The following is a 22,957-nucleotide window of genomic DNA, read 5'->3' as shown; positions in this document are numbered from 1 at the left end:
CAAATTCTCCCCACCTGGCCGAGACTGCAGGCTCCATTGTCCTTACCCTTATGGCCAAGAGCTTCAGTGGCCTTGTCACATGTGAATCCCCAAAGTTTCATGGGAATGACACTAAGGGTAGAAACTTAATCCAACCATGCTGCTTAAGCGAGTTTAGGAAGTGATTAGGTTAGGTCGTTAGGGTAGAGTCCCCAGGATTGCATGCGGGCAATGGTGTAAAGAGAGGGACAGAGATAAACACAGGATCCTGCCATGATGTCATTCAGCCACGGGGACCCCAAGAACGCTCTGTGACGTTCGCACTTCCAGCTGCACCGAGGGCAAGGTCGACAAGCCCCTTCCTTACAAGTCGGCCTGCCTCAAGTTCCTTATGACAGGAAGGAAAATCTGACTGAGAACACTTTTTCCAGACTTGGCTACCTGAGTTGATTGGCACACTTCCTAGATCAAGAGCGTCAGCCCCCACTACAGGACACACTTATTCCTCTCTAGGCCAGAGAAGATTCTAGGAGCATGTGCAGTGAGAAGCAAGATGCCAGCGGCATGTCACGTGCTCACAGATGTGCTACAGTTTGCTTTCCCATCTGTAGCAGGTGGATGCATGCAAAGGCTTCATCGACAGGTGTTGACTTCCCTTGGTCTCAGGAAGTTGCTTTTGTGTTCTCTTGCCCCTTTGCTGTCACCAAGTTGGAAGGTTGCAGGGTCAGGTGATTTCTGAGGAGGGAGTCAGAGTAAGGTTGGGGATTTGGTTGAGAGCAGGCTCCTTCCACTTATGCTGGATGGAGTGCTGCCCAGAGTTGAGGCAACAGTCTCTCCACAGAGCCTTGTTAACTGCCTGGCTCCGGTGAAAGCTTATGTAGGCACTAAGAAAAATGCATGCTTGGGCTGGGAACATGGCTTAGTGGTAGAGGGCTGGCCTAGCATGTACAAAACCGTGGGTTCAATTCCTCAGTACCACATAAACAAAAAAGGCTGAAAGTGGTGTTGTGGCTCAAGTGGTAGAGTATTAGCCTTGAGCAAAAGGAGCTCAGGGACAGTGCCCAGGCCCTGAGTTCAAGCCCCAGGACTGGCAAAAAACAAAGAAACAAAGAAAGACTCATGCGTCTGAAGGCCCCAACTCCTATCTTATCAAACACATTTAAATATTTTTTTTTGGCTCTTAATTTCTCTAAAAGGCTATCTTAATTTTGCTTTAGCCATATTTGGCTAAAATATACTTCATCTAACTTAAAACCGCCTCTGATTTCTTACAACGACATGGGAATTTGAAGGAGGTAAAAGTCTCCAAACACTTTACAAATGGCATGGCTATTTTTATGAGCATTACATTTAACAATCCATAAAGTCTGAAGCTGTCAATGAAATATTTATTTCCCTTCTAGGCTGTGGTTTTCTTTTGGTTATCTTGGAACCGCAATGGCTCTTGTTGTTATTCTTAGCACGGGGGTAGACACACACGACACCACCACTCCGCATGTATGCTTCTGCTTTGCAGTTCTTCAGAAATCTCTTTCTGCCTTAGGCAGCTTCAGGCCTTCCCTGGGGGAGGGGAGGTGGGAGGGGGGGTGCCAGGAGGGGGTTCTTCTTACTGTTCTCTCAGTGTGAATGTCACTCATCTGAGAAGGTGGTTCTCACTGGAAAGTAGCCATCCAGACATATTATTTTTTTTAATAGCAATTATAACTAGCTGCTATGGTCTTCTTAAAGACATCTACAGTCTATTACCTAGATTTATTTTAAAGCTACTGATTTACTGATCTATGGATCCTTTGATTGACTACCTCACTGGAATGTAATTTCAGAGATCCAATGTTAGATTTTTTTTTGGGGGGGGGCAGTCCTGGGCTTGGACTCAGGGCCTGAGCACTGTCCCTGGCTTCTTTTTGCTCAAGGCTAGCACTCTACCACTTGAGCCACAGCGCCACTTCTGGCCATTTTCTATATATGTGGTGCTGGGGAATCGAACCCAGGGCCTCATGTATACGAGGTAAGCACTCTTGCCACTAGGCCATATCCCCAGCCCCTAATGTTAGATTTCTTTATCAACATATCCTGCTACCTTCTAACAGAGAGCCTCCTTCACACTCACTATTCTAGAATTGGTTTTGTAGAATGAATCATGTGATATTCACGATTACTGTACACATTTGCTAGCTCATTTATTGTCTCAATAGTACTATGGTTTAAGAAAAAAAAAAAGAAGTTGGATGGTGAGGGAAGTAGAATAAATTTCCTCGCCTGGAGATGTTCACGTCATAATCCCTGGAACCCAAGAACATGGGAGGTGATACAGAAAGGGGAATTTCAGATAGAATTAGAGTCTCGAGTCGGCTGATCTTCACATGGGAGCTTCCCAGGTTCTCTAGATAGCTGTAATCTGACCACAAATGTTACTTAAAGTGAAAAGGGAAGGCAGGTAAGGAGGCCAGGCTCTGTGAGGACTCAGCTAATCTCTGCTGGTGTGTGTGTGTGTGTGTGTGTGTGTGTGTGTGCGCGCGCGCGCGTGCCATTACCAGAGCTTAAACTCAGGGCCTTCTTCTCTTGTAGGCTTTTTCCATTCATAAATGAAGCTCTTCCACTTGAGCCATGTCCACCACTGTTAGCTTTCAAGTTGCAGAAAGAGAGTGATAAGCGGAAGAACGTAGGTGGCTTCTGAAAACTGAAAGAAGCAAGGAAACAAGTTCTCCTGAGAGGTTCCAGAAACCAACATGGGCCTTCCAACACTTGTTTCTCTTTTTGGCCCAGAGTGTCCCATCTCAGAATTCTTGACCTCCGGAATTGGAAGATAACATATTTGCATCCAGCTGCTCAGTGTGTTGTGGCGGCGAAGGAAACAAATGCAGGTGGCTCTGCTGCCCTAGCAGGTGAAGACGAAGAGGCCCAGGCTTGATCACCCGCACAGGCCAGGTCCTACAGGCGTGTAGCACCTGCTCAAGCTAGCGCTGAGCTGTTCAGAGAAGGCCATACCATCCCGTTAGCATCCGTTCCCAGGAGCCATTGCTTCCTAAAAAACCAACCTGAAGCTTAGTGGCTGCCAACAACAATATGTTGTGAGCTTTCAGGGTTCTACGGTGCCTCCACAATAATGAACAGAGAACGAGTCTGGGGAGACGAGGTTTATGTGGAATTGCTTAGCACTGCCATGACACTATGCTTGTCATAGTAAACTGTGTACTTACCCAGGAGGCTGAGGCCAGGGGAAGTTTTTTTTTAAAGCAAAACTGAGGAGGATTACTTAAGATATTTTGAGATAGTATTGTTTTGGAAGGATTATGACTAAATAGACAATGGTTGGGCAGATGTCATTGCACAAGTGTTGCTTGTGTGTGTGTAAGGTTACAGTGGCCTTGGTGCAAGGTTGTGGTTTTGGAAGAAGCTTTTTTTTAAATCGTGTGTGTGTGTGTGTGTGTGTGTGTGTGTGTGTGTGTGTGGTACTGGGTCTTTAATCCAATGTGTTACACTTGCTCTGCAGGTGCTCCACCACTTGATACACACACACACAGACACACACAGACACACGCACACACACACGCACACACACACACACACACACACACACACACACACACACACCCCAGGCCTGGCACAGCTTTTGTGAGTAGCTCTTCTTCTTGTATATGTACATTTGATCCCTCCCTCGTAGCTTCTTGGAATGCTGAATGAAACGGGTTTCTGGCAGCTTTCGCCATGGGTTGACGGGGCGCGAGCTGAGAGCTCCTTACTTTGGGTCTGTTATGTGGAGCTTACCGTCCGGGGACAGCCAGAATTTAGGTCCCGAAAGACTTGCCTGATAGGCAAGGTGTTCACGCTGGCTTCCATGTCTGGCGGTTGTTGCCCGCTATCAGTTGGCAACCTCCGCTGGGTGTTTTGAGCAGAGCAGCAACACCTGGCCCTCAGTGTGGCTTCTCTGGGGCTTGGCTGCTGGGCCGTCTGTGGTTGCGTTTGTTGCAAGAGCCAGCATCGTAAGAGGCAGCGAGCAGCTGCCGGGCTAGTGGGGGGCCCTGCCTGGAAAGGGCACACTCACTTTGTTGGTCAATGTGGGTTCACCCAAATTCAAGGCAGTGAAGAAACAAAGCTATCTGTGAACAAGGCAAAGTCATATTACAGCGGGCACGTGCTTCCCCTTTGGGAAAGCGGTTTTCTATCAAGGCCTGCATGTACTTGGAGGCAATCTTCTGATTACATTCTTCTTCTTCTTTTTTTTTGCCAGTCCTGGGGCTTGAACTCAGGGCCTAAGCACTGTCCCTGGCTTCTTTTTGCTCAAGGCTAGCACACTACCACGTGAGCCACAGCGCCACTTCTGGCTTTTTTTTATGTATGTGGTGCTGAGGAATCGAACCCAGGGCTTCATGTATATGAGGCAAGCGCTCTTGCCACTAGGCCGTATTCCTAGCCCTGAGGCAGTCTTCTAACCAATCAGCAATGGGTTCATTGGCGGCTATTATTGCCAGGGCCCGTGCTGGGCTGGTTGAAGGTTGAAGGGTAATCATAGCAGGCTGGGCCCTTGAATGGGTTCCGTCTAGCCTGGCACTTGGTGACGATCGTGGAGAGTGGGGAGCAGCAGAACTCCTCAGAAGCAGAGTGGATGAGAAGTGGGAGAGGTCTGGAATAAAGGATGGCGAGGAAGATCTTCACCCAAGTAGGGATAATGCTAGGCTTGCAAGCCACCCTTGGCAAAGTGGAGAAAGGGGCACACGGGAGACAAGGAGCAGGAAGCCATGGAGATACTTCCGGAGGCTAATAACTTGAGCCTATTTTGGCTCAAGGAAGGGATTTGGAGCAAGAAAGCAGGGATTTAGTTCATATTTACCTGAGGCATAATGATGTAGCGTCTTAGGTCTAGCTGCTTTAAGAAAATACCATAAAACTAGTTTTTGCTTCTCATAATGGGGAATTCTGGGAGGAGGGTGTTAGCAGCGTGGGGTTGTGGGGTTCCTGCTTCCCCCACAGTCTGGTCTAGTCTAGTTGCTGTGTCCTCACATGGCAGACAGGGAAGGAGGTCAACTTCTGGCCTTGTCTCGTAAGGGCCTGAGTCCCATTCCCAAGAGCGCCACTTCAATGACCTTACCATCTCCCAAGACTCCCTGCTCCACCACCACGCTGGGCTGCGGATTTGGGGGGGACACATTCAGTGCATTGTCCACATGTCCTCCAGGACTCTGCTACCGTGACGGAAGTTGTTTTGGAGCCCAACGAATTGGAAATACGTTGGCCTTTCCCTTTGAACCGTGAGCTGTCTCTTTGAGCTGTGATTATGCATGGCACGCTGGCTGGTGGGGAGGGAGGGAGGCCTCCTCCCTCACCTCTGCCTCTGCCTCTTGCAGCTCCAAGTCAATGCTTTGCAGAGAGCAGCCCGGAGTGGCCACGCGTCCCTGGTCCACCTTCTTCTCAGTGAGAGCGTTGATCTGCACCCCCGGAGCAACGTGAGTCCGTCGCAGTGGGCACAGGGTCTGGTCCTGGTCCCGGGGGCCCGCTGGGCCTGGAGCTGCCGTCCACCATGGCTTGGGTTTGCAAGGGGGGGGGGTTCTTTCAGGGGGCGCTGGCTCCCTGTCCTCAAAAAGCAGTCATTCATCTTGAGGAAGAACGAAGGGGGGGATTTGTAGAAGGAGATTGACGTTCCTAAACAAAGCAAACTTTTTTATGTGTTTTCAATATTTATAGTTTCGATGATAACACTTTCTCCCATGTCCAGAGGGGCGATGACTCCTGTCGTAACCTCATTGGGAAAAAATACTGAACCTGCTCTAACTCCAAAGAATGACGGTGGAAAGATCTGGGCTTTCTCTGACGAGGGAAGCCTTGGCACTGATGGAGGCGTTTGGAAGTTGGAACTGCCTTTGGTAGACTTCACAAAGGCCCCTTGTGCTGGGTCCCTCTATTCTGCATTGTGTTGCCGTCTCTCTTCTGAGAGTATGGTTTCCTCTGCTGATTTCCTGCACTGGCTTGGAAGGAGGCATGCGATGTGACCCCTAGCGGATCATTTTTGGAGCGTGCGTTAGGGAAGCTTGGCTCTGAACTTAGCAGGAGAGCTCCAGACGCCGTTTCCTGTTGCTCTGGAAGAGCGAGGCCCGGCCAGGCGGGTGGGCCGGCCAGGACTCGGAGCACTTCTTTGAGATAAGGGCTGCGTTCTCTGCTTTCACGCTTGGTGCTTCCTGGGAGGTGGTTATTTCTGAACAAAGGGGATCCCTGGGGGCTGCCCACACCCACGTCCCACCTCCTCTTTCCCCCTCCCTCAGCCTTACTCTCCTGTCTTTCCCCGAGGGCTGGGGGACCGCTCCCCAGCTCACTACATCTCTTTGGTGGGTCTCCTGGTGTCCTGGGAAGGAGCCCGGCGCAGGTGGTGGAGTTAGGGAGGTGTCAACTTAGTCTTGGCCTCATCTCTGTCCTTTGGCCTTGGGAGGTCACTGACCCTCCAATACTGACCCTTACATATACAGTGGGGATTTAAGGTCTGACTTAGATTTAAGGTTTAGGTCAGGACAGCTGTGAATTAACTTAATGTTTTAAATAGTGTCTAGACCTGGGGTAGCTCGCTAGGACAGTGCTTGTTTCACATGTGCCAAGGCTCTGAGATCCAGGGTGCGGTGGTTTGAACTCAGGGCCTTATGCTTGCCAGGCAGGTGCTAATTTTTGTTTTTAAAGCTTAGTGTTGCTGGCTAACACCTGTAGCTGTACCTCCTCAGGAGGCTGGGGGCAGAAAAGCCCACAAGATTTCATCTCCGAAAGAATCTGCGGAAAGTTGGACTGGAGGCATGGCTCAAGTGGTAGAGCACCAAGTGAACTTGGCATTGGGAAAAAGGCTGGAGGCTGGCCCCAATTCTTTGCTCAAAACACAGTTTTAGGGTGACGGAGGGGACGGCTGATGGCTGCCTAGTAGTTTACTTCCAAGGCAGCTTTGCATGATGACTATTGTATACTTACTATGTCCTCCCTCCCTCCCTCCCTCTCTCCCTCCCTTCTTCCTTCCTTTCTTTCTTTGTTTTCTTTCTCTCCTCACCTCCTCTCTCTCTCTCTCTCTCTCTCTCTCTCTCTCTCTCTCTCTCTCTCTCTCTCTCTCTCTCTCTCTCTCTTTTGGCCACTCCTGGGCCTTGAACTCAGGACCTGAGCACTGTCCCTGGCTTCTTTTTGCTCAAGGCTAGCACTCTGCCACTTGAGCCACAGCGCCACTTCTGGCCTTTTCTATATATGTGATGCTGGGGAATCGAACCCAGGGCTTCATGTATACGAGGCAAGCACTCCACCACTAGGCCACATTCCCAGCCCTCTCTCTTTCTTTTGAGACAGGGCTCTCCCTATGGGAGCCCAGTTTGGCCTAGAACTAGAGTTCCTCCTTGCCTCTATGGAATGTTAGGATTACAGGGGTGTACTACCACACCTGGTAGTCTGAGCAATTTTAATACTCAAGATATTGTGAGAAAATGTCTGCTGGAATGAGTTGGAGGATGAAGCCAGCCAAAATGATTCACATTTGAAATGTGTCTTTCTTCCTGCAGCCTCGGGAATCCCCACTCCACTTAGCAGTTATGCACAACCACATCACAGTTATAAACATCTTACTAAGGGCACAGCATGATACAGACATCTTAGATCAGGTAAGCCAAGCACATCAAATCTGGTCTGTGTCTTTTCTCCTGTTACAACACTATGTGTGTTTATGGGGAATTGTGATCAAGTTCAAGGTGCCTGGGAAACTATGTGTGTCCTTTCCATCATTTTTTTTCCCTGCAGCCTCCTTACCATTGCCACACATTATCCCTCTTCTCATTTGCAGAGGCACACCTAGAGCTCAGCCAGGGTGTGATTAAATTCACCTTGAACAGCTGCAGCTAGCACTTTGATGAACACTAGCTCGGAGGTAAATTGCCAGTAGGCCCTTTAAATAAAAAAATCACTGCTCCAGTGTGAAATGATGTCCTTGGCAGGGAGCCCTTCGCCATAAGAAGGAAGCTTTGTTTCCACATTAGAGGCACTAAGCAAGTTTTCCCGTGCCCAAAGGCAAAAGAGCTCTCTTGGAATTAAAAAAAAAAAAACCTCCATCAGAGCCCAATCAACTGGAGCAGAATGCAATGCCTCATAAAGCCGTGTGAGGCTGGATGGAAATGGCAAGTGGAATAACCAAAGGGGGGCTGGGCCCTGGCCACCTTCCTCTCCCCCCTGCTGCCTTCTTCCTGGGGACCCTGGGTGTGGGGAGAGGAGCCTTGCCTGGGGCTGAGGCCCAATAGCGTCTTTGGGGCTGTGCATCCCAGAAGCCCCAGCCGCGCCCTCCAAGTTCAGTAGAGTCCAGAGGGCCGTGGGCCCACTGTTTCTTCTCACGCACCCCCCCCCCCCACGGCCTCCACGGCCGCAGATCTCTGCAGCCGCAGTGTTTGCCCTGACTGGCAAGCAACTTCTCTCCGCCATGTCCCTTTGCTCTTCCAGCAAATCTTGCATCCTTCAGTAACCAAGGCCCCCAAGTTGGAGGGGAAGGGGCATCTCTTGTTATTAGGACGCTCGTTTTTGCAGCTAGGGGAATGCCCTGGATCTTTCCTGCCGAGCAGATGCTTCGCGAAGGATGCAGCCAGAGCCCTAAGCTCAAGTGTTTTCCAGCAAGGAGTGGATGTCAAGCTAGCTGTCCCGTGACAGAATGACTTTATCATTGCAAACTGGGTTTTTTTTTTTGTGTGTGTGTGTGTGAAATGTCATATATCTTTAAAATAAGAAAAGCCCTATTTTGCAAGTAGACTATTTATGTACAGTGCAACGTACATGTGCTTTAAAAAGCTTTAACTGTAGTGGCAGTCCCCACTGGAGAAGGAGAACTCCTAACCTTTTGGCATGTTTCTTGTCTTCTAGACACTTTAGCAGTATTGTCAAGACAAGATTATGACATTTCTTTTTTTTTTTTTTTGGCCAGTACTGGGCCTGGGCTCAGGGCCTGAGCACTGTCCCTGGCTTCCTTTTGCTCAAGGCTAGCACTCTGCCACTTGAGCCACAGTGCCACTTCTGGCCATTTCTATATATGTGGTGCTGGGGAATCGAACCCAGGGCTTCATGTATGTGAGGCAAGCACTCTTGCCACTAGGCCATATTCCCAGCCAGATTATGACATTTCTTAATGCTACATTAGAAACCGAAATAAGCAATGAGGAGAGGCAAAAGCAAGCAGCGTGGTGACGGTTATGAAGCCACGTAGGCTGCCTTGGGTAGAAATTGGCCTGCCTGGTAGGGGAGGTCGAGGCGCGCACAAAGGTCATCAACGGGGAGATTACTGACAGCAGCTGCTATCTGGAGGCCTCGTGTCAACGTGCAGCTTACAGACGAAGCGGAAGGATCATGGGAACTGCTGACCGGCTAGGGCTTCGCCGCTCTACAAAGCCATTGAATCCTGGACAATGTTGACCTTTGCTTCTGTGGGCAGATCTTCGCTCGAAGATGTTTGAACAATCTTGAGAGGTGCTTGCGCTTGCTTTCCCGAGTTGGGCTGGACAGACCCTGGGTGGATTTGTCCGTTTAAGGGTGGGGTCTAGAGAGATGAGCTGTGGAGAAGCATACTGCCATCTGCTGGTGAGACTTTTATTATTTTTTTCTGTTTTGGGTACTGGGGATTGAACCCAGGACATTGCACTTGCTAGCCAAGCGCTTTGCCACTGAGCTACCTCCCAGCCCTCCTGGTGAATCTTTTATTTTACTTTTTTTATTTTTAGCCAGTCCTGGAGCTTGGACTCAGGGCCTGAGCACTGTCCCTGGCTTCTTTTTTGCTCAAGGCTAGCACTCTGCCACTTGAGCCACAGCGCCACTTCTGGCTTTTTCTATGTATGTGGTGCTGGGGAATCGAACCCAGGGCTTCATGTATACAAGGCAAGCACTCTTACCACTAGGCCATATTCTCAGCCCTGGTGAACCGTTTATAAATGCTTTTTTAAAAATTAAATTTTATTGACAGGTGATGTACAGAGGGGGTGCAGTTACATAATGAGTTAGTGAGTCCATTTCTTGTCTTACTTGTTATACTCCCCCTCATTTTTCTTTCCCTTCCCTAGTTCAGGTAAGCACATATACCATAGCCAGTGTTCACAAATGTTTTTTGAAACCCTCAGCAAACTGGCGAGGTTTCTGGGCTTCTGGCTGCGGTCAGCTGTGTGACCTTTGGGGAAACTGCTTCCCCTTTCTGGTGAAGGGGTTGGGCTGGACAACATCGAAAGTTCCTTCCTGTCATGGTGTTTGATAAATATAACCACAACAACGTCCAACGGGAGGACCTGGTGACTAATTTTCTTGTGGCTTTCTGCATTTCTTTGGAAGCACTCATCGTTTTGACAGCAGAATGTGAAGTGCTAGAAGCTGAGTCAGGGGCTGGTGACTCGTGCTGCTAAGCCTCATCCTAGCTGCTCCAGGGGCAGCCGGGGGTCCCAGGGTTTTGTTTTCAGAGCTGAGGACAGAACTCAGCGCCTTGCCCTTGCCAGGCGAGCGCTCCTCCACCAAGCTCAATCCTCAAGCCCCGAGGACCACGCGTTGAAGCCAGCAGGGGCAGGAAAGGCCAGGAGACTCTGAGCTCCAAGGAACCACCAACAATCTCGACTGGCTTACGTGGTAGAGTGCCTGCCTTGAGCACAAAAGCTCAGGACAGGATCCAGGCTCTGAGTTCAAGCCTCAGAGCTAGCACTCACAGACAAAACGAAAACTAGAAGTTGACCTGGGGTGTGTGGCTCAAATGGTAGAGAGTTTGCCTGGCCCCACGAGTCTTCTATTCTTTGTTTTGCCAGTCCTGGGCCTTGAACTCGGGGCCTGAGCACTGTCCCTGGCTTCTTTTTGCTCAAGGCTAGCACTCTGCCACTTGAGCCACAGCGCCACTTCTGGCTTTTTCTATATATGTGGTGCTGGGGAGTCGAACCCAGGGCCTCATGTATACGAGGCGAGCACTCTTGCCACTAGGCCATATTCCCAGCCCTCTTCTATTCTTTAATACATTACAATGTCAACACTTTTGAAAGCAGAGAACAGCATCAAGAAGACAGAAAAAGCAACCTCTGCTACCCCCAGCTAGACAATGCCACTTTTAATGTGGGGTACGGTCTTCCTTTCCCCCATGTAGACCTTGTGTTTTTGTGGTAGTAGAGAACCTGATCCGCAAGTTCTCTTCCACGTAGCCATATGCCCAGCAAGGCTTTGGTTTTAGTTTGGGTTTGAGACAGGGTCTCACTAACTTTCAGGGCCCAGATGGCCCTGAACTCATGACCTTCCTAAACAGCTGGGAGGATAGGGGTGAGTCACGATGTCCAACTTTCAATCTATGTTCTTAAAGTAAGATTGCTTATAGTGTTATTGATTCCAAGATTATGTTGTAAATCTGTCTTCAAAATCATTTGTATGATGGCAAAATACATATTTCTCACAAGTTACCAATGTGTGGCTTTTAAGTGTACAGTGTTGAGGTGTTGGTTGTTTGGATACCCTCACCTCTATCTCCAGAACTTTACGTTTGTTCTTTTTGTTTTCCTTTTTGAGTTTTGCTTTTCTGTAACAGCAGGGCTCGATCTCATGCCTCACTCTTCTTAGGCAGCTGCTCCACCACTCCGGCCGTGCTTCTAATTTATGCAGTTTTAGTTATTTTTCCACTAAGATCTTACATTTTTTTGAACTGGGGTCAGTCTCAGGTCATTATCTTTCTACCTATGCTTTCTACAGCTGAGATTATAGGCATGTAGCACCGTGCCTGGCTTTGTTTATTGGGATGAGGTCTCACTGCCTTTTCTGCCTGAGCTGGCCTTAAGTCTTTATCTCTTCACACTGGGACTTCAGACCCACAAATCAGTAACTCCCATTTCTTTCTCTCCTAGACCCTGGAGACCACCATTGACTTTTGATTTCTGTGATTTGACTGCTGTACCTACCTCATATTTTTTAAAGTGTGTGTGTGTGTGTGTGCGTGCGTGTGTGTGTGTGACAGAGTCTCACTATGTTGCCCAGGCTGTCCTTGAACTTTCGGGCTGCACTGATCCTCTAGCCTCACTCTCCTGAGTAAGTGCGACGACAGGTACACAACAAGCCAGTTCTGAAATTGCTTTTCATGGGTGCCTACTATTCCAATACAGAGCTGTATCATCGTTTATCTGTCTCGGTTCCCCAGATCTCGTCCTCAGACATGTTCACCATTGCGAACGCGGAAGGACGGTCCCCTGTAGCCGTGTGGGAAATGCCATGGGATCCGTTTCCCCCGAAGCCTCTCCTGCCTGGCTCTCCTTCCCCTTGTCCTGGCTGCAGTTACCCGTGTAAATCCTGTCTCTGCAGAGGCGGCGGACCCCGCTGCACATCGCGGCAGACCTTGGGAACGTGGAGGCCGTGGAGGCCCTGCTGCAGGCCGGCTGTGACCTGAGGCGCTCGGACGAGGTAACCACGCACCCCGCAGCCTGGTCACCGAGGGGGCAGCCAGGCCCGCCCTGTGGGCGGTGTGCGCAGCCGCAGAGCCCCGTGGGCGGTGTGCGCAGCCGCAGAGCCCCGTGGGCGGTGTGCGCAGCCGCAGTCTCCGTGGGCGGTGTGCGCAGCCGCAGGCCCCCGTGGGCGGTGTGCGCAGCCGCAGGGCCCCGTGGGGCGGTGTGCGCAGCCGCAGGGCCCCGTGGGCGGTGTGCGCAGCCGCAGTCTCCGTGGGCGGTGTGCGCAGCCGCAGGGCCCCGTGGGCGGTGTGCGCAGCCGCAGGGCCCCGTGGGGCAGTGTGCGCAGCCGCAGGGCCCCGTGGGGCGGTGTGCGCAGCCGCAGGCCCTGCTTGTCTGGCTCCCACTTCCCTCGCCCTAGGTATGTAGCGTCTGTTCTTGCACTGTCTTCCTGCAGACACACACATCCATGGAGCCGCCTTCATTCTGTTCATTCAGCTTTTAAAATAGCGATGAATGATCATTCATGTGAATTACTAATACATGAATATTAACATATTCTAAATTTCGCTCCCCCCCCCCCCTCAAAGTGTTCTTAGAGTTCTTTACGTGTAAACATGAAGGGTTTCTTCATGGGTTTAGGGCTTGCACAAGCATTTTAGCCTTTGTTTCACGAATCTTCAACTAATAGATATTTAAGTTGTTATTGAGCTCTTGCCAGAATGGCAATAAATAAATGTAACTGCAATGACTAAACGTAACTATGCCTAAACTTGTGTCTAAAATTTTTCATTACATTTTAATTCTAGTTAAATATACATAACATTAAATTTACCATCATTTTGTGGTTTGGTCTTTGCTAGTACTTGGGTTTGAACTCAGGACCTACCAATGGCTAGGCAAGCAATATATCATTTGATCCAGACTCTCAGCCTTATTTATCATTTAGCTATTTAGTAGTTATTTGTTTCATTACTAGTCATTATTTAAGTTGTATTTTTTGTTGTTACTTGTCTTCGTTGCTTTTTAAATAGGGTCTCAGCTCTCTAGACCATAGTCCTCCCGTTTATGTTTCTGGAATAACTGAAATGACAGGCTTGTGGGGCTCTGCACCTGACCCCAATTTACCGACTCAACAATTTGGGGAGAGGAAGCCAAGGGCCTTGCATGTGCTCGGCTGTGGCTCTCTTCCTGAGCTGCACCCCAAGCCTGGGCCTTGCAGGGCCCTTGTAGGGTTCCTGGCTAGGGGACCCTCGGAGTCCTGTAGCAATGCACTTCCCCAAGTCCTGCTATTCTGCAGAATCTCACTTTTTATCCTGGGGTGATCTGAAATAGTGCTACAGTATTTTATTTTCTCTCTCAATTAGGGTTGTTGGTTTTTGTTTTTTTCTTTGAGCTGGTCCTGGGTCTTGAACTCAGGGTCTGAGTGCTATCTCTGAGCTTGTTTTGGCTCCGGGCTAGCTTTCTACTACTTTAGCTACAGCTCCACTTCCCGCTCTTTGAGGGTTAATTGGAGATAAGCATTTCATGGACTTTCCAGTCTGGGTTGGCTTCAAACCATGATCCGTAGATCTCAGCTTCCCGAGGCTCTAGCATTACAGGTGTGAGCCGTCAGCACTTAGGGGGTTGTTGTATCTTTATCACAAAAGAAATACAGGAGAGAATGAAGGAGGGGTAACATTGTCCAGGTAGAAATGTACTCCTAATCTGACTTATGGAACTGCAACTATGCTGTACATCACCTTTATAGTAACAATAAAACAATTAAAGTAACACAGGGTCACTGTGGACAATGAGACATAGAACACAGAGCCCCACCCTCCATTCCCATCCCAGCTGGCTAGTTAGGTTTAATATTTGTTGTTCGTGTTTTCCTGGGCGTGAATGGACACCTTCCTTCCCATCGAATGGCTGCCCAGCTGTCTTGTGGGTAGGGGAGCCCATAGAGGAAGAATTCATGGGCTGGCAGGAGCTACCGCTGGTGGAACCGGACATCCGGGTCACTGGACATCCGGGTCAGCACATCCGTGTTACCACTTCACTTTGTCCTCAGCACAAAAGGCCAGGCAGGGTTAGCAGGGTACAACTTGCTGCAGTTTATTTTCTCTTCCTCTTTTTTTAGGGCCCAGCATATACATAGCTGGCAGCCAATGTCTATTAACTACTGAAGAAGCCCCCTTTTCTAGCTACTCTTAGAATTAAAAAGCAATCTACCGAAGATGTGTTTCTAAGCTCACATGGAGGTCTGGACAGGAAGCAAGGGGCCCAGGTTGGTATAGGCTAGACTTTCCTGGAGCCTGGGTTCGGGTCCAGTGGTCTCGGGCTCCCCTGTGGCCTCCATTCCCCTTCCTTCTTCAAGGGCGGGGGGCATGGCACCTTCCCTCTCGGTTGCACTTCCCAGGGAGATTTCCTAATGAGCTTGAAAACTCTGACTTTCAGAATGCTGCCTTCCCAAAATAGGCTAATTATGGTGATTCAAATGGCTTTACAAGCCAGAGTTTAGACAGTGTGCAATTAGAGGCTTGGTAAGTGCCGGCAAAATGCAGCTCTTCCTAATTTCATTACTGTCTCTTTTGATTAGAGGCTGATTGCTTTCAGACCTAATTTTCCAGCTCACCTGGGTCTTAGTGCCTGGACTAAATCGTGAAATCACTCGTGGGTGGGAACTGGACTTGAGGCCAGTAGCCACAGAGTAAGAGAGTTATTGAGATAAGTAAGATTGGTTGGATTAGAAACACAGGTTCCTAGGATCTGAACCAATTCTGGAGGTTTTTTATTTTCCCTTAACGATTAATTTTAATTATCTTCAGGATTCTTTATTTTTTAATCTGTCATGGGGCTTGAACTTAGGGCCTGGGGGTGCTGTCCCTGAGCTCTTTCACTCAAGGCTAGCACTCTACCACTTTGAGTCACAGCGCCACTTCTGGTTTTCTGGTGGTTCATTGGAGATAAGAGTCTCACGGACTTTCCTACCCAGGCTGGCTTTGAACCTCCATCCTTAGATCTTAGCCTTCTGAGTAGCTAGAATTTCAGGCTTGAGCCACTGGTGCCCGGCTTTATCTTCAGGATTTATAGGCCATTTGGAAAGCAAATAAGAGCTATCATCCTTTGTCAGGGAAAAATGTTGAGATGCGGAAGTTTGTGTACTGTGTGTAACTGAGGGGATACTCTGTACAAACCTATGTGCCTCGCTCTGAGTTCTCTGTGTCCTGAGAAAGCTGCCCCTCTTTGTAATTTGTAAAGGACACTGTCCACGACAGGCCTTTGTTGCTCATCCCATTTGGTTAAGACTGGAATAGTTTATCCTCGGTTAGAGGCAATGTGTTATAATAGAAAAGAATTCTAGAGAGTTGTGCTGTGAGCTGAATTTGATACCATGAATTCAGTTTGCTGTCATTGTTAATACTGTTCTTAATAAGATCCAGGCCCTCCTCAAAACATGGCTTTTACTTCTTGGTTTAAAGTGGCTGATCACGCTTCTCCATCCTGACAGCATTCTATTCAGGAAGCATAACCCTCCCTTCCCTTCCTCTCTCTAGTCCTGGGCCTTGAACTCAGGGCCTGCTGGGCAGGTGATGTAGCACCAATGTACTGCTCTAGTCTCTCTCTCTCTTTTTGTTTTGCCAGTCCTGGGATTTGAACTCAGGGCCTGAGCACCGTCCCTGGCTTCTTTTTGCTCAAGGCTAGCACTCTACCACCTGAGCCACAGCGCCACTTCTGGCCGTTTTCTCTATATGTGGTGCTGGGGAATTGAACCCAGGGCTTCATGTATTCGAGGCGAGCACTCTTGCCACTAGGCCATATCTCCAGCCACAACTTATTTTCTCTATAAAGAAACTTCCCAGAAATTATCTGTGCCCTTCCATTTATCCCGCATTGCCCACATCATAGGTCACGTGCACAATTGCACGGGAGGCTGGACAATCTTGGATGGCACATGTCCTCAGGGTTCATGTTTAGTATCACATGTACCTCCCCCCCCCCAGACCTGGGTGCAACAGAAATGCAGCACTGGCCCAAGTTCACTCAACAAGGAAGTGGTAGGCTCAGGATCCGAACCTGGGCCCCTTGTTTCCCAAACTGGACTTCCTAGCTACGGGGCCATGCCGACTGACCTTTTCATCGCTTTCGTGTTCTTTGAAAATTTTCAGCAAGGAAAGACTGCCTTGGATGTGGCTTCCAGAAGCGACCACAGCCTTGTGGTGGACATGCTCATTAAAGCCGAGCGGTACTACGCCTGGAGAGAGGTAAGGGGGGCTGCGTGGCCCGGCTGGGAGTCTTGGGGACCCCCTGGCTCCTGGGCAGGGTGGCGCCCAGGCAGCTCTGGCTGGTGCGGGGGAGCGGCCTCTGCCTCTCCCTGCTGCTCCCTGCGCTCCGGCCAGAGGCTCCGCGGGCCCAGCCGGGTCCGGGGGGGGGGGGGGGCGTGGGGGGCGCTCCTGGGCCTAGGGGGGCAGCCCGCGGGGGCCGCGTCCCAGCTGTGCCTTCGGCCCCCAGGTCTCTGGCCCCAGTCGGTGCCAGAACGTTCTGGAGAGTCTGAGATCCCTGCGGAGTCTCCAGGGTTCCCCGTGCCCCTGACCCCTGTGTGCCACTCCAGGGTCCCGTGGCCATCGTGAGACAGAGGCCTGGGGTTCGGGTCCCCTCGCTGCCCGTCTCCCACGCCGGCTTCTCTGGGCTCCGTCCCCGGCCACGCGGAAGCCCTCACCACCCGTCGGGAGCCCCGCTGACAGCCTTCGTCCCGGAGGGTGGGGGGCCACCCCGGGCCCCCCTTTTTTTGTGTGTTTTTTTGCCAGTCCTGGGGCTTGGACTCAGGGCCTGAGCACTGTCCCTGGCTTCTTTTTGCTCAAGGCTAGCACTCTGCCACTTGAGCCACAGCGCCCTTCTGGCCGTTTTCCATAAATGTGGTGCTGGAGAATCGAACCCAGGGCTTCATGTATACGAGGCAAGCTCTCTTGCCACTAGGCCACATTCCCCAGCCCCTTGGATTCAAAGGCCACACCATCCTTGTAGCTTTTCTTGCCTGTAGAACAGTGGCAGCAAACAACAAGCAACAAAAAATGAAACCAAACCTGTAAATAAAACAAGAGTGAAAACAAAATCACAAAGAAACTCCTTTGCCGGTGAGACATTTTTTTTTAACACTACAGTTCTTTGTGTAACCTCTCCTCACTCCCTTATTTTCACATTCCTCCTTTTTCCTCTTCCTGTTTTCTTTCTCCTTATGCACACTTTCTTACATTGTTGCTGTATTTGATTGAAGACAGCCTTACCAAGTTCTGCCTTGTCTCTTGTTCTTTTGGTTTGCTCCCATAGTTTGTCTGAGAAAAGAAGTACTCACTGGCTAGGTTTGTAATGCCTGGTGGCCTCTTTGATTCTTTTGCCTTGATGAGAATATATTATTTCCACCAAATGGATCAGCCTTTCTTCCTAAGGGATCTTAATGAGGTGTTAAACTTTGAAAGCAGTATAGAATGTGTAAATACAGCCCCCCCCCCCGGAAGGCAGGACACTTTAACCCTGGTGTTAGTGGCTCCTCAGACCTGGGCTGGGAGGAAATCTTATTTTTAATATACAGCTTTATTTATACCAAATACATTTACGCTTATTTCAATCTTCTTTTGTCTGTCAAACAAGTTTGTATACTGGACAAATATAAAATGATTCCTGACAAAACAATTAAAGAGTTCATTAATAGTTTCTTTCTTATAGCCATTGTTTATTTATATATCCAGTATCTATTGTAGATACAGGTTTCATTATCTGTACATTCTATCATTTCGGATTAAATATCTACATGTGTGTGTGTGTGTAATTAACCACCCCATCACCCATTGTTAAATTTTGTGGTGAGAGGGAACTTCTTAAAATCTAGTTGATGCTGTTTTAGTCTCTGGCAATTCTGGTTTGTGTTACTCCTGCAACTCCTTTGGTTCTGTGGCAGCCTAGCCATGAAATGCTTTCCCGGCAGAGGGATTGGTTATGGTGACTCAGGAACTGAAGGTTGTTCTTCTAACAATGTGATGGTTTGAACTCCGGGCCTGGTGCTTCCTTGCTTACTCATCTGAGCCACACTCCGGTCCCTTTTCACGTTGTTTTTTCTTTTTCTTCAGGAGGGCTCTGGGAAGTTTTGCCTGGGCTGGCTCCTGTGGGCTGCGCTGCCCCGTTTCGTGGTTGGGAAGGGCTCTGGCTAGCTTTCTGCCCCCGGCCTCCAGCCGTGGTCCTTCGGATCTCCACCCCTTGGGTCACTAAGCCACTATGCGTGGCCTCAGACTGAAGCCTTGATATGTGAAAATTAAATACTCAAGGGGGGATAAGCGTTGAAAGTAGCGCCATTACCATGGTTATCATTGTGACATTTCCTTTGCCATTACAACTCTGTTCTTTTGGAATGAGCATGGGGCAAAACATGGCAAAATCTCTCCCATTTTCTGCTGGATGCACACTACTTGAGGTGTGTGTGTGTGTGTGTGTGTGTGTGTGTTATGGGGATTCAACCCAGGGCCTCTCCCCGGCTAGATGAGTGTGCTACTATTGGAGTCACATCTCTTCTCTCCCCCTCCCCTCCCCCTCCCCCTCCCCCTCCCCCTCCTCCTCTCCCTCCCCCTCCTCCTCCTCCTCCTCCTCCTCCTCCACCATCTGGGCGGCCCCAGCCTCCAGCTCTTCCAGCCTGCAGGAGAGCCGGGGTTACAGGGGTGACCCCCCAGCTCCAGCCTCTGTGCAAACTTCTTTATACAATTGCAAGACATGTGTCTCTATTTTGGATGATTAAAAAAAAAAAATGACCCAGGGCAGATAACCCTGAAACAAGGCTTGGCTACCACCTGAACCGTGCTGTGTGGAACAGCAATCGTTTTTCAATTTAGGGGCGTGAGGGGAGAGCTGGGGAGCCCGCGGCAGGCTTCGCGCCGACCTTCAAGCAAGACCACAGCCCAGAGACCAGAGCCATCCGCGCGCGCCTCTGGAGCCTGGCGTACCGGCGGCTGCGGGTTCACCAGTGGCAGAGGTTGGCCCGCGCGTGGGGCTTCACCGATGACCCCATCAGAGCCATCGAGGCACAGTGGTCGGGTGAGTGGACGTCCCTTGGAATTTGTTTAGGCAAACCTGGCATATATTAATTGTACAAAAGGATTTCAGGGAGACATTTCTACCCGTGTGAAAAAGGCATCCTGCAGTTTCCCCCCTCCACCCCTCTCTCCCACCCCCCTGCCCTTCCTCGAGCACCTTCAGCAGGCCTCATCCTCGGTTCCGCACATGCAGACGCGCCATGCTGACCGGATGCGTGGCCGCTCACCCTCTGGGTCAGTCCTCCTGACTCTGCCCGCCTCCCTGTGCTCCCAGCCCAGTGAAAGGGCTCCCGATCCCTTTGCTCAGCCTTGGTGATTATTATTATTATTTTATTTAGGATTTCACATTTATTGCTGGGGCCCAGATTAAACCTCCATCCTCTCCTGTCTAGTCGGCATACTCCATTCAGGAAAGACAGAAAGGGGAGGACCACAAATCTCTCACCGTGCTAACTTATGTCTTTATACTCATCTTATTCATGGACGGTGTGTCGTTTCCTATTAGCTTCTGGATTTCTGCAGGGGTTAGTTACCTCTGTGACTATAGCACAATGCCTGGGGAAATCCATTTACAAGGTGGGCAGGTTTCTTCTGGCCCAGAGTTTTGGAGGCATCCGTCCACAGTCAGTTGGTCTTTTGCTTTGGGTCTGTGGGTAAGACAGCGCAGCTGGTGGAGTTAGAGGCTCCCAGCCCCGTGAACACACAATGACACCATCCACAAGCCGACTGTGGCACTTTGCAGGGCTAATTCCAAGGGTACATTTTCATGGGAGCTAATGAGGATTATGTACTGAAAACATTAGAGATTAACTCGTTTGAGAAAAGACTTCTGAGGACTCCTCTTTGGGGCTCATCTCTTCCTTTGATGGCTTTCCATAAACTGTCTCTGTTTATCTTTAAAAAGAAAACAGAAGATTTCTTGTAATTTTGGTAAGATTTCTCCTTGGTATTGAATTGGGTGTGGAGTGTTCTGTGATACCTTCACAAAACTTGAGTTGCCTTTTAGAAATCTCTCTTGAATTAAATACTTCCCCACAGGCTGAGGGAGACTTAAAAGTGGCTTGGTCAAATCTTTAGGAGTAAGACTAGAAGAGGTAGGGCCCAGGGTTCGAGAGCCTGCCAAGCGTGTGTGCGTTCCTGGGATCAGTCTCCAGCACAGCAAAAAGCAAGTACATCGTTAAATAAAAAGTATTTGTGGATGGTCTGCAGTGTGTTTATTTCCACCACGGTCCCTAAGCCATGGGCTCATTTGCTGGAGTTGGCCATGTCTTTGACATGGTGACCTCGCTGTTGAAAATGCAGTTATTGTGTTAGCAGGGCAAGGCTAGGGGCCCGGGGGAATTGTGGGATTTTTGGGTGAAGACCTTGTATGCCAGACCTGCCCGGTGATGCACCTGCTCCTGATCACGGCCGCTGTCCTCACCTCGCCCAAACCCAACACATTGACTGTCAACCCCCCCCCCCCCCCACGGACGTGGCAGGCACGCGGGCCACGCTGGCACAGGAGCGCCGGGCCCCCGGGCATCCAGACAGTGGGCATCAGGGAGCAGCAGCAGCGGGGTGGAGGGGAGGATTGTGTGCGCGCGCAGCCAGTGAGGTAGAGGAAAGGGGGAAATGGGGAGCAGCGTCAGTGGCGGCGTCTGACGAGCCCTCTTGTCCTCGGCCCAGGACGGCAGAGCTTCCGCGCGCACGGCCACCGGGCTCTGCTCATCTGGCTGCACGGGGCGCTGGCCACGCAGCCCCACCCTGCCAGACATCTGCACGAGGAGCTGGCGCGCGCGGGCTTCCCGCAACTCGCCGGTGAGTCACGGTTCCCCACACAGGGTCTCCCCCTGCCTGCCAAGATGGGGCACAGGCGACAACACAGCTGCGGAGGGCGCCCGCGTGGCCAGCGGTCGCTCCTCTGGTCCATGGCCCTGTGCTAGCCCCAGGCTCCCAGCTCCACCCTGTACTGGACATGGTGTGTCTGTCTGTGAATGCGAGTGTATCTTCGTGGGTGTGGGGAGCAGGGAGGGACACGGATGCTAAGCTGCCTTCTGTGGCTGGCTGTCGGTGACAGCTTTGTCCCTACACCTACACTTGTCCCTGCTGGGGACATCTGCAAGTGAGTGTGAAATGATACATGGATTTACTTTGCCAGCTGAGGTTATCATAAAAATCACTCTGGGACTGAGAACATGGATCAGGTGGTAGATGGGTCTTGGGTAACACACACACACACACACACACACACACACACATCGAAGGAAGATCCTTTGACAACTTATTAATAAGGGCTGGAATGGGTCAAGGGTGAGGTCCTGAGTTCAATCCCCAGTCCCTCAAAACAAGAAGTTATCAATAAATTAGTATTACAGCTCTCATACAATGACCACCATTGAAGTAGGTGAACAGCAGACATCATTTCATAGAAGCAGTTTCACCTGGATGTGAGGCAGAAAGGAGTAAATCCAGCCACAGGTCCAGTTTTGTTTCAGGTACACGTAGTTCCTGATGACATACACCTTCCTCCCCAGGACATTATCCTCCTGAGCACCGGGCTTCCCTCATTATTAAATTTATTCTTTTCTGTGGAACAGTCGCTGGAATGGTGGAGGTTGTGATCTGGAGCAGGACAGGACTGAATCATTTCTGTAGGAACTTCCGCAGGTGTAGGTCCCTCACCGTGTCAGAGTTCTTATCTGTTAACTAGAAAAGGCTGTCGTGGGATTAAATGAGCGATATCATTAACTCATAGTACTTCCTTAAAAGTATTAGCGACTCATCATACTTAGTATCTTATTTTTTTTTCCAGAAAAGATTCGCCAATCCAAAAGCACATCTGACTCCAGCTCCAAGAGATGTGTGGTTTCCTAAATGCCCAAAGAAACTTCTTTGAATACACCCAGCATCTGGTTCTTCCAAATTCAGTCCCGTTTGTGCCATGACTTTCATTCAGCAGTGTTGATTTTTCCCTTCAGCGATGAAGATCGTGGTGACAAAGAAGCTGGACTTTTATACTTCCCAACCACTGGAAAGGCCTATTTTCTTTTTGGTTTTTGTTCAAGGCGTGTTGTGTGTGACTCTCATTTCTGTCAATGGCACAGCCTATAAACACGCTAATCTAGGAGGGCTTTGTTCATATTTAAAAATAAAGCAGCCTGGTGGCATGGGGAAAACTAAGGGTTGGAAGAGATAGATGTGGTTTTGAGACTGGGGTTTCTACTGAGGACCTATGAGGCCTGGGAGTTGATGTAAGTTCTCAGATCTTGAATTTCCATCTGTATAAAATGAGAGAACTGTCTCTTCCAGAGGTGAGAGGGAAGATGAAGAAAGAACACCTGTGAGCACCTGAGCTAGAGTCACTTTTAATTATTTAACAGAAATTGTTTGAAAACAGACACTGGTAACTTTGAATCGTAGGGAAGTATGATGTATTACCCGGCAAAGTCCAGAAATATACCAATATATTTATTATTATTTTTGGCAAATCCTGGGGCTTGAACTCAGGGCCTGGGCACCATCCCTGAGTTTCTGTGGCTCAAAGCTAGCACTCTACCACTTGAGCCA

General features: G+C 49.8%; 2 protein-coding genes across 3 annotated transcripts in view; one reads left to right on the top strand and one right to left on the bottom strand.

The window, feature by feature from the left end:
- Ankdd1b (ankyrin repeat and death domain containing 1B) overlaps nucleotides 1-22,855 on the top strand; it is a 52,135-nt gene extending 29,280 nt beyond the window's left edge. The window contains exons 9-15 of the mRNA XM_048368261.1: nucleotides 5,325-5,423; nucleotides 7,494-7,592; nucleotides 12,268-12,366; nucleotides 16,499-16,594; nucleotides 19,208-19,409; nucleotides 21,077-21,208; nucleotides 22,203-22,855. Of these exons, the coding sequence (XP_048224218.1) occupies nucleotides 5,325-5,423; nucleotides 7,494-7,592; nucleotides 12,268-12,366; nucleotides 16,499-16,594; nucleotides 19,208-19,409; nucleotides 21,077-21,208; nucleotides 22,203-22,264 (789 nt within the window). The 3' untranslated portion in view covers nucleotides 22,265-22,855. The remainder of the gene's footprint in view (nucleotides 1-5,324; nucleotides 5,424-7,493; nucleotides 7,593-12,267; nucleotides 12,367-16,498; nucleotides 16,595-19,207; nucleotides 19,410-21,076; nucleotides 21,209-22,202) is intronic.
- Nucleotides 357-22,957, bottom strand: part of Poc5 (POC5 centriolar protein) — a 60,493-nt gene continuing 37,892 nt past the window's right edge. For both annotated transcript variants that reach the window (XM_048368287.1, XM_048368286.1), the window contains exons 13-14: nucleotides 18,719-18,724; nucleotides 357-367 (exon numbers count right to left, since the gene is read on the bottom strand). The gene's annotated coding sequence lies outside the window, so the exon portion shown is untranslated. The remainder of the gene's footprint in view (nucleotides 368-18,718; nucleotides 18,725-22,957) is intronic.

The sequence above is a fragment of the Perognathus longimembris genome, chromosome 19 (genome assembly GCF_023159225.1).
Source record: "Perognathus longimembris pacificus isolate PPM17 chromosome 19, ASM2315922v1, whole genome shotgun sequence".
Classification (NCBI taxonomy): Eukaryota; Metazoa; Chordata; class Mammalia; order Rodentia; family Heteromyidae; genus Perognathus; species Perognathus longimembris.
This window is presented reverse-complemented; position numbering and strand designations above follow the sequence as displayed.